Source organism: Labeo rohita, chromosome 15 (assembly GCF_022985175.1).
Source record: "Labeo rohita strain BAU-BD-2019 chromosome 15, IGBB_LRoh.1.0, whole genome shotgun sequence".
Classification (NCBI taxonomy): Eukaryota; Metazoa; Chordata; class Actinopteri; order Cypriniformes; family Cyprinidae; genus Labeo; species Labeo rohita.
The window spans coordinates 16,362,565-16,374,570 of record NC_066883.1 but is presented as its reverse complement, the minus strand read 5'-3'; the positions used below and the strand labels follow the sequence as shown (position 1 = coordinate 16,374,570).

General features: G+C 35.3%; 1 protein-coding gene across 6 annotated transcripts in view; it reads left to right on the top strand.

Moving 5' to 3' along the window:
- The first annotated feature begins 1,392 nt into the window (after nucleotides 1–1,392).
- sgsm2 (small G protein signaling modulator 2) overlaps nucleotides 1,393–12,006 on the top strand; it is a 76,385-nt gene continuing 65,771 nt past the window's right edge. For all 6 annotated transcript variants that reach the window (XM_051129308.1, XM_051129307.1, XM_051129305.1 and 3 more), the window contains exons 1-2: nucleotides 1,393–1,627; nucleotides 9,144–9,219. In XM_051129308.1, coding sequence (XP_050985265.1) covers nucleotides 1,568–1,627; nucleotides 9,144–9,219 — 136 coding nt within the window. In that variant the 5' untranslated portion in view covers nucleotides 1,393–1,567. The remainder of the gene's footprint in view (nucleotides 1,628–9,143; nucleotides 9,220–12,006) is intronic.

Here is a 12,006-nt window from a genome sequence, read left to right as displayed (position 1 = left end):
GTGGCATGTTTTATGCTCTAACAAACTCCTCATAGAGATTTAATGACATCAACATTATATTTGGTCAGTCTACTCCAAAGGCCTTTGCAATATTAAATTGCGAAGATCTTGAGTTTTCACAAGTTTCTGCAAAGTTCGATGTTTCACCATGTAAACGTAAGTTGTTGTAACTCAGGCATACAATGTCTGATTTACCCAGTCTTCACACGTTTCTGGCTTGAACACATTTAAAGGCCAATATTCTGTTATAATCATCGCACCACCTGCTGGCAACAGGAATTTATGAGTTTTACACAAACTTAAACATGTCCAATTTGCAATAGATTTCACAGGTTTGGTAACAGTCCTGGCTTGAAGAGATCTACATGCTAATATTCAATTACAGTCATAGCGCCACCAGCTGGTAGCAGGAGGTTTGGCATATAAATGACTTTGACATATTCCTCCTATATTTAACATTTTAAATGCATGTTGCTCACCTTTAGCCATTTTTGTAAAGTGACCGGGTGGTGGTGAGCCCAGGTGCGAGGGCCCTTTCAATGCTGCTTGCAGCTTTAATGATTATATTAGGATTTAATTGTAATATATTAAGTAAATGTAGGTGGCAGTTAAAGGGTTATTAACCCCTTAATATTCTAGTTCTATTTTACGTTCGTAAATTAATCAAAATGTTTTTAACTTCAAACTTTTGCTTCCAGCTAAAATGTTAGTCTTCTGAATGAAAAAAAAAAAATCTGAATGAGGTGAGAAATATCAACAGATCAAGCACTGTTTACAAGCAAAAACAGTATTTTGATTTGAGAAGACAACAGAGGTTGGACTTTTTCTCTGGAGCATTATTATGGATTATGGATGTGATTTGTTTTTTACAAACATATTTAATTTAACAAGATGATGTGTGGATGTCTTGTGGATTGTTGTGATATTTTTATCAGTTGTTTGGATTGACGGCACCCATTCACTGTAATCTACATCTACATGAATTTTAAGCACTAAAGGCAAATTATAAATTGTACCACAAGCCCCTAAACAGCTATGAAATATTTAGTATCGCCTCAGTAGTTTAAATTTGTGCTAGTTATTTTCCCCCATTGCCTGCACATGTGCCATTTCTAGGTAATACCCAGCTGTTCCTTCCATAATAGGATGTGAGACTATAACCATCATGCATCACGTATTTTTTTTTATCCAATAGGTCATATGAACATCATGTCTTGTTGAACACCTAATGACAATGCCTGATGAGTTGAACCACCACAAGCGCCTCCATCTGAGCTGTCAAATGTGGAGGGGAGCTAAAAATAAATCGCCGTCACTGCCTTGAACGGCGTACGGCGAGTGAAGAGATTTATCCCATTGATCAACAATGCCAAGGGGGCGGGGCCAGCGGCGATTGCGTCATAAAGGCACCGAAGATGGCTTCACGATGCGCTACGGCAGTGCTTAGATGCGTCAACGCTCAGCTGTCGGTACACACGTTTATATGAAAAGGAAGGAAGGGGAAAGAAATACTGGGAGGAAGGCAAACGAGCCGTTCAGATTTATGTCTGTTTAACAGTCAGGGACAATGGGTTCGACTACAGATGAAGAATTTAAAGAGAAATTACTATGGAACGTCAAAAGAGAAGTAAGTGGAATTCATTCATTTCTTGTCTTAGTTTTAAGACGTGCGTGCACGATGCATCCGATTTAGTGCATGCATGATGAAGTTTCGGACGCGCTGAGGCTTACAGTGAATTAATGTGTAACGAGTTGCATTTAGGAGGGTTCAGGTTGGTTGTTACATTTCCTATAGGTTCACATTCAAACCCTTTCACCTGTAGCGCTGGAGGAGTCGGCTGTTTTCTTCCTCATCCGCCTATAACTTAATGTAGCTATGGGAGACAGTGATTTAATCAATGGTTTGTGCGATCAATAGATTCTGCCTTCTGCAAATGGCTAAATACAGTCTAAACCGAGTGCGTTTTTACTGTTGAATATGCCCCTAGCCTGTTGCAATGTAAACAAAAACGAGTTGACATCGAATTTCCATTGACAGATACTTAAGGGGCTGAGCGCTCAGAGCACGCTAGGTTTATTTATAACGCGCCTGTAAGAGAAAGCGCGCTAGTTTATTATTTGACAATAATATTTTATCGCATGCAGAGAGAGCTTTATCATCTGGAAATACATCATTTGTGAGGTGTTACACATTAATAAGTTTTATGTGAGGGGACTGTCATTCAGTCAAATGACCATTCACTAGCTTTAAACTCATTAAAACAATTTAATTTAACTAAGGAATAATGTACGCGAAGCTTTTTCACTTACATTGTTGCTTACAAAATAAAAACACGATTTGAAATTATTTAATGTGCTTCTAACTAAGCGTGAAGCTTCCTCTGTAGCAAACAATTCAAAAACATCTTATATTGATTAAATATATTGCCACACTCATACTCGACCAATCGGATTAAAGTATTCAAGAGACTTGTAATATTGCAAAACAGATTCATCCAATGTATTAAGAAAATATATTAAGAATTCTGTACTAAGTTCAAAATAAGCAGACTGAGATAATACGAGCTGTTCTTGAGTGTATCTTCCAGTAATTATTTGATAAGACTTCACATTCACAGTTTCGAACGTTTTCGCTCCAGGAACTGTACAGTGAAGCTGTTACATTCTTTTCTATCAGTGTAATTAATTCTTATCTTTTCCCTCACAGTGCAGGGAACGCTAGTTTTAAATCCGGCCTTCATGAATAATAGAAATCTTGAATGAATTGCTGCAAAGAATAGATGTCCTAAATTGGTACCAGCATGTCTCGTGGTGTCAGAACTGACTGTGTCCACACAGGCGATTCGGCCTTTCGAACTTAATCCTGGAAGCCGTCATTTCTCATGCTAGTTAAGAGCATGGATGAGAAGAGCTGTAATAACTCTTAAGGTATCTGGCCTCAGGTGGTTCATTGGCCTGGGTTAATAAGGAAATCAATTTTTAACCTCGTTCATCAAGTTTTAAAGAACTTTCCTGCGTCATCTTCTTTCAAATCACCTATTTTTACCTCTAAAGTGAGTCACTTCCTTCACAGAGATGTCCTGGACTTTTTAGTTAACATTGATTGCCATTGATTAACAGTGCTTCTCCTGCAGGTCATTCCACATTTATGTTATGAAGCGGAAATATGTATTCATCACATGATGTATCTCTCTACAAAAGACCTCATTTTGGTTTTCAGCTATTTTAAGCACTGAGGAAATATCTGAATGAAACACACCTGCAAATAATGTGCTGTTTTGATATTTACAGTGCATACAGCTATTGCAATATACACAGCATTAGATTTTTATTCCCCCATTGACTTCTTTGTGTAACATCCCAGGTCTCTGTCACTTTAAGCTGCAGTCAGCCGCCTTCTGGTTGCCTAGGAACTGAAAGCATCAGCAGCTACCTAAGAAGTTAAATTGCATCAGTGGACGATTAATACAGCTGCATGAAGCAGGGATCGTCACAAATGGCTCCCATAAGAGCAAAACAACTTAGTTTCATTTTCCTGTTCTCTGCTTTTTCCCCCGTCAATATTTATTGAGCAGCACCACACCATTTTGCAATGATCTGTTTAATATTTTTGCATCTGCAGAAATGCATCCACTATTTGATCATATTTTTATTGCGGCTTGTCTGATTAGCTTAGATTTTGAACTGCATTCTGCTTCATAGACTTTTCTTTTTTTTTGGCTGTGCATGTGAATGACTGCGTCTGCAACCGTTTGTAGGCGTTCGTTACATCCTTTTAAATCGAGAAGAGCTTTTTGTATTTACAAACGCTAAATGGTGAATTAACTGAGCATATTGCGACGATATCTCTCCACATGTTGTGTGTGGACTGACAAGCTCTGATTTCCCCTTATTTCTGCTGTAAAAATCCTTGAGTGATGACTTCATTAACGCCATTGTTACTGCTGTCAGCTTGGCTGGAAATGAGTTTTAATGCCATTGTGTTTATTTGAATCACTGTGTGAAGCATTTGCACTATTCCAAGCGTTTGTGTCTTTCGAGACATGTTATGTAATGCAACAGGCTGCTGTGCTTTTAAACTTTTACATTTTTTCTTTTTCATTTCATTTCATCCCAAGGACAACAGCACTGGCCAAATACATTAGGGGATAGTTTACCCAAAAATAAAATTTCTGTCATTAATTACTCACCCCCATGTTGTTCTAAACCTGTAGGACCTTTGGTCATTTTCAGAGCTCAAATTAAGATATTTTTGATGAAATCCGAGAGCTTTCTGACCCTTAATTAATTTTTGGGTGAACTGTCACTTTAATATCAGCCTTTAAAGACATAGCGTTCCGAAAAGTTACATTTTGCTGAAAATTGACTCACCCTCACATCGTCCATGATGTAGATTGATCCTCTGCAGTAAATAGGTGCCGTCAGAATGAAAGCTATGTTTTTTTTAATACTGTTTTTACTTTTCACAATCTGTGTTTGATCAGTGCATATTTCTCACCTGATTCAGACGAGCTTACTTTTTTACTGGAGAAAGCAATAATATGGATAGAGCGCTCTTATTTTAGCCAGAAGCAGCGGTTTGAAGTTAAAAACATCTTGATGGACACTTAGTTTTATACTTGGAGTCATTTATATACTTATTATCGTGATTTTTATTTTTTATTTATTTATTTTTTTTTTTTATCAGCTGTTTGAACTCTCATTCTGACGGCACCCATTCACTGCAGAGGATCCATTGTTGAGCAATATTTATACTAGGGCTGTCACGATATCAGATTTTTCACTACACGATTGTCGCGGCCTCAAAAATTTATGACAACAATATATTGTGATATCTATAGAAATGTTGAAAAATTAAAAAATAAAAAGAATAAATATAGCTGCAAGCAGTGATTATTGGGGTTCAGGCACTTAGTTTCATTTTTCTGTTCTCTGCTTTTTCCCCCGTCAATATTTATTGAGCACTAAGCATGTAAGGAAAAATACATTACATATTATTTAACAAGGCTGTACCCACCTAAATCGATTATTAAAAACATATTTAGTTATAATTCGAAAAACCTTTACTCACCAAGATTAGGCTACATGTTTTTGTAGAGGAAATTTATTTAATCCACGGTAGATGGCTTTAGCGCGGATGGTGCGTCCAGCAGCGCTGAACACCCTTTCACTGCTGCTGCAACTGGCCGGGATGCATAGTATTGATCTGGCTAATTTTGCAAGTTTTGTCAATTTTGCCAAAACGTAATCGCCAGAGGCAGGCCTCCGTTTCACTTCCTCAACATCCATTTTCACATCTTTCTAGCACTAATCGAAAGGCATCACATTTACCGTGCAAGCCGGAGCGCAAGCCCGTGGTTTCGGGCAAAGATCTTCAGCTCTATTCTAGAGGCAAAGTTGTCCGGTGTGAGGAGTTCTATCGTATGATATGAATATTGCGTGTATGTGCGAAATACTGTGCAACTTACAATCGTTTAAACCCTTGAAGCGATATCACCCCCTAGTGGCTGTGAGTCAAACAGGCCCTCCAAGTTTTGTCGCAATCAGCCTCCATTAACCTTGTCTAACAGCTGCTCAAAATTCATTGGCCAATGGCAGCCATGTGTTTTGAGATATGCAAATGTTCTTATGGACACTTGTGGCATTTTGGACCAAGACCATGCACACTGATTTTCATGTTGAAAGGACAAATAGTTGCACAGTTACAGCGATTTTTATGTTTGTTTTCCCCTCTCTAATAGCGCCACAAAGTGGCCAAACTCCACATTTTTTTTCAGTGACCTCAGATTGAGCTCTTAGGTACGTGTTCTGCTATATTGTTATATACGTGTTCGGAGATATCTCATTCCATTGAGGAGTTACAGGTATTTTACAAAAATTTTGATAACCCCTTTGCAACAGTGAATCGAAAGTTCAACTTTTTTTTTTTTATATTATTGATATCCAGTCTCCAGAGAATCTTAGGACCAAGGACTAGTTCGCAAAAGACTAGTTTAAAAAATGCCAAATCTCCGAATATTTTGCCAGGCTCACGATTGAATTTGAGCGTTTTGTCCACCATGAGCCAAGGATTCCGACGACATAAGACACTTGAGCCTGCAACTGATGGTTTAGCAGTTATGAGCGATTTCGTACTTTTGATTGATGTAGCGCCCCCGTCAGGCCGATTTGGGTGAGCCTTGGTGACACTGTAGGTGGTGAGAGTACTACCATCCCTTCAAGTTTCAAGTCTCTACGACTTACGGTTTTTACATGGAAATCGCATAACTTTACTCCAAACTTGCGTTATAGCATCATTCGAGTGTTTGAAATAACTTCTTTGAACTGATTCTTATTTTGTAGTATTCTATATAATGATAAAGGATATATCGATTAGCATTGAAATATAAATATACATTATCCATATGAAAATACCTGCCTGAGGTAGCTTGAATAACACTGATGTGTCAAAGTTTAGATGCAACCCTAATTAAACACACCTGATCCAACTAATCAAGTCCTTCAGGCTTAATTGAAAACTGCATAGTATGTGTGTTGGAGCAAGATTGGAACAAAACTCTGCAGGGCTGCGGCCCTCTAGGAACTGAGTCTGACACCCCTGCCATATACTGTTTAGGGCCCTATGAAATCGGTTTTATTTTTTCCCAAATTCTGTTTTATTTTTTTCCAAATTTTTCTGGATTCCGTTTTTTCCCGTTTGAATTTTTCTTAACTCCTTTTTAATGGTTAAATTAAATTTTATTAATCAAAGAACATGTTTAATTAATTAAAATAATGAAACTTATACAATTTCACATCGATTTAATAAAGGTTTAACAAAAATGAAATGCTTTATTTTTTCTTACGATATGTTTTATTGCTATCAAATGCTGTGTTTTAGCATGCCTAATTATTTGAATGCATACTTAATTTATTCAAATTTATTCTTAAAATAGCCTTATGAAAGGTTTTTTTTTACCCTCAGAAATTCTGCTGTGTATTTAAAATGTTCTGGTTATCAAATGAAGGCATAAAACATTAATTTCAAAACTTTTTTTTGGCAAACAAAGGGGTCATCGGATGCAAAGTTCACTTTTACATGTTATTTGAACATTAATGTGTGTTGGCAGTGTATGTACAAATCTACCCTATAATGATAAAAATCCATGCAGTGGTTTTTAATTAGTCTGTAAAAATAATATCCCCTTTTTCAAATCGAGCTGTTCTCAGATGCCTGTCGTTGTGGCGTCACACCCACAGAGGCCGCTCCCACGATAGTTTATTGAAATTAGCATCTTACCTAAGATCAGCTGTAACAGTCCAACCTCCATTTTTTCGAAGCCGGAGCAGGGATGTAAGTTAGACAAGAATATCTCAGATTGAGCGATTGTGGTGTTGTGTTGCTGGATGTAATAATGAACGTAGTGGTCGTCATTTACTCCTGACATCTGAGCTGCTGAACATGCAGTGAATTACGTTTGTTTGTGAAGGGAATGCGTCGCCCGATCTACGTATATCCGTCTATGTTCGCGCGAATCATTCATGATCCAGTTTCACTTACAGCAGAAGTGAGTATAAGGGTTTTTTATGAATCTTTGCGATCGCCTTTCCTAATAATGTGCTAGTTAGCGAGTTCAGGGGCGAAACGCGGCTAAAGTAAACAGGCTCGTCTCTCCACAGAGAGAAGAGAGGGGCGGGGCGAGCAGAGCTTATTTGCATTTAAAGCAGCCTCGACCAGAATGAGATGATTTTTGCAGAGCTGATTTTGTCAAGGTAAAAAGGGTGTTGTTTTACACTACCATTGAGAATTTTAAACCAAAGTGTATTATAGACTTTTCATTAAGACCCTAAAGAATCATATCAACTTGTGGAAAATGGGCATCCGATGACCCGTTTAAGATAAAACATGGAAGAAATGTTGTGTGATAATACCCTAAAAAATAATGGGACGGTCAAATGCTCATGAAATGACTCTCAGCAGATATTGTTCATGTATTTATGTCCTCATTTAGTGAGACAACAGATGCTGAAATGACAGTGAGCGTCACGCACGCTTCAGTATGTGTAGTAAACAATACCTGCTCCATTCATTAAAACAGAGACACATAGAACATGCAGGATTTACATTTAAATGATATTTCTGGGGTGTAATATTTACAGATACTAGTCCATATCGCTGTTTGATTTAATGCATTCAAACTTTGACAAATTCCGTGACATTCCGCGTTATTCAGTAAATTCCGTTTTTATGACTGGATTCCGTCCGCCTTTTTCCGCATCGCGCAAATCATAGGGCCCTATCGTGTTCTGATTCTCATTATGTTTCATCATAGAAAACATTTCTTTTTGCAATTTATTCAACTATGACGATATGCCTTTGCCCATATAAGGGATTTCATGCAAAGTCATTTGTTTTATTACTCCTATGAGTCTCTCTTGTGGACTTTCTGCGCGAGGGCACCCTCCAGTGTCAAGTATGAATGAAACTAATAACACGTAAGAGTTTAACGCTTCATAATGGATTAATAACTGGATTATTATGTCATATTATCATACGTGTTCTATTCGTTTTCAAATATCGCCAATAATGATATATTGTGACGCCCCTAATTGACACAAAAACGATATTTCATTGTTTAAATATCACAAATATCGACAATAATTCATACATTTTTCCAATTTTTTCTGATAAAAACATACTTATCTACAGTTTGGGTCGCCTAAGGGTGAACTATTCCTTTAAACTGTCCTACTTTTACTTTCTGTTGGCCTTGTGGCAAATCTCATACCACAGGGCGCACACAAGTCATGCCCGTAATCAGCAGATGCCTATAATTTGCCCCTTCTCAGTGCTACAATTACCCTTCTGCTGTTCTTCAAATTACACAAACAGTATAAAGCCGCCTGTAAGGATTGTGATTAATTAGTCTGGGATTTGCGGTAGTTCTGACAGTTGGAAGAGAAGAATGTGACAAAGCCTCATTCTACACAGTTCCTTGCACTCCCAGGGAAACTTATCAGTTGAATGATGCTAATTAAAGCATTTGTAGTTACGCTGTCATGATTAATTAGTTGCTTTTGTGCAGCCGATTCTAAGAATTTTGACTTGCCGTTATTTTTTGCCGGTCTTTGCCGCTCCTAATTACGTGTCTTTCCATGTCTAGGTGAAGCAGATTATGGAGGAGGCGGTGACCAAGAAGTTTGTACATGAAGACAGCAGCCACATTATTGCACTTTGCAGTGAGTACAGTTTAAAAGTAGAGGTGATTTGTAACAGACGGGCCAATACTGATGTTTTATGCCTTGTAGAAAAAAGCTGTGACTTATTGTTGATTGTGCTGTATATTAATGTCACCAATTTATTTTGCTGCTTAATGCAGATATGATTCACATTTGTGAGAATAATCATCCAAGCATCTTTTTGGTTAAAAATCATTACCAAATTAAGTGACTTTACAGATGTCATAGAGTTAAATTTTAGCTTTACAATTCCCCACTGATTTTTGTGAATTTGTACTGTAAATTAAAATATTAATGATTTAAAACAAATAATAATTAATATACATTTAATATAACATTTTATAAAGAAAGCTCAATAATTATTGAAAGTATATGGAATAAAATAATTATTAAATATATACAGATTTAAACTGAACAAAAAAAAAAAACTTTCTTTCTAAATTGGGGCACAACTTCCCAGTTGGTTTGGGAAATTCATTTTGTGAATTAATTAACTAATATTTAATGTGGTTAAATAAAACTTTTTTGTAATGAAAGCTGAAATATGTTATATAAAAATATTTAGATATAAATAAAAGTAAACATATATTTATTTATTTACATATTGATATTGTAAATTAAGTTATTTAAACTTATTTAAATTAATTTACTATTAATTAATATGCATGAATGTAAACTAATGATCACTGAGAAATATGTTTATGCATAGAAATACTACAAAAATTCTGACTAATAAAAATAGATGAACAATTTCCCAGTCGTTATTGCAAATTCATACCCCAAACTACATTTAACTAATAATTATATATTAATGTTTTGTTTTTGTATAAAGACAACTTGACGTGATGAAAAATGTTTCCTTTAGATACATTTAAAATTATGTTGCTAAAAATATAATTTTAAGTAATAACTGAGCAATTTTCTATAAAAAATATATAGACCTAAATAAAAGTACAAAATTATTTCTGATATATAAAAATTGCTGCTTAATTTCCCATCTGTTATTGCAAATTAAATTATTTAAAATTATTTAAACAAATTAACTAATAATTAATATTCATAAATGTAACCTTTTTTGTAAAGAACCTAATAATCACTGACAAAAATCTAAAAATATATTGATAATATATTTCTTGCTCATAAAAATAGATGCACAATTAAATGTATTACTTAACTAATAATCATTATATATTAATATAACTTTTGTATAAAGACAACTAGACATATGATGAAAAATGTGTCTTTCAGACAAATTATGTTAACAATATAATTTTAGTAATAAGTGAGAAATGCTATACTGTGTAAAAATATATTGATATAAAAATGTCTATATATTTACTTCTGATGTATAAAAATTGCTGCACAATTTTCCATCTGTTATCACAAAGTAAATAATTGAAAATTATTTAAATTAATTAACTAATAATTAATATGCATGAATGTAACCTTTTTTGTAAAGAACATAATCACTATTCAATATGTAGATATAAATAGAAATATAAACATATTTCTGACCTATAAAAATAGATGCACAATTTCCCAGTGAATATTGCAAATTCATATTGCAAATTAAATTATTAATTAACTAGTAATTAATAGATACTAATATAACTTTCTGTATAAAGACAACTTGACATTGTTTCAGACACATAACATTATTTTGCAATAATATATATATATATATATATATATATATATATATATATATATATATGATTTTTTTTTTTTGTAGTGTTACCAGTGAAAATTTTAACACGGAAAGCACTAGTCTAAACCAAGACCAGCAAAAAAAAAAAAAAACATAAAAAAATAATAATTTTGATGAGCCATGACAAATGAGAGCCCACATCGGGAAAGACTTTAAAGATGATGGCTGGAGCTCAGTGACATGATAGTTCCGGCACTTTGGATCGCTGCCAAAAATAAGGTTGCTTTGTCCGGTGCAGATGACTGGGAGTGGGAGTGTGTGTATGTGTGTGTGACTCACACTCTTTACTCCAGTGACACAGAGACAGGCCGGAACATTAACCCAGGCTCAGTCTCATTACGTCAGTGACACACCAGTGCTGCGTGGCACCACAGATATTGCTTAGTCAAGTTTCATCAATGTATAAGTGTAAATCCTATTGTTATATGAATGGAAAAAATGATGTACTAGATTATTACACCGCTTTGTTAAAGAAGAAGTCCACTTCCAAAACAAAGATCCACATATAATGTACTCACCCCATTGTTATCCAAGATGTTCATGTCTTTCTTTCTTCAATGGTAAAGAAATTATGTGTTTTGAGGAAAACATTTCAGCATTTTTCTCCATATAATGGACTGATATGGTGCCCCGATTTTGAACTTCCAAAATGCAGTTTAAATGCGGCTTCAAACGATCCCAAATGTGGTTGTAAACGATCCCAGCTGAGGAAGAAGGGTCTTATCTAACATAACAATCAGTTATTTTCATAAAAATAATACAATTTATATACTTTTTAATGTCAAACACTCTGGTTCTGGTTCATAACAGTTAGGGTATGTCGGAAAATTCCCATCTCATGTTCTCCCTCAACTTCAAAATCGTCCTATATCGCTGTTTTACCTTTTTTGTTAAGGGTGTTTGATCTTCTTTGCATGTTCACTTTGCAAAGACAGCGACAGTACTGCTGCAGCAATGTAGGATGATTCTGAAATGATTTTTGAAGTTGAGGGAGAAAATATGATTGGAGTTTTTCGACATACCCTATCTGTCTTGAGTCAGAATACACAGAGTTCAACGAGAGCAAGGCAAGATGAGCA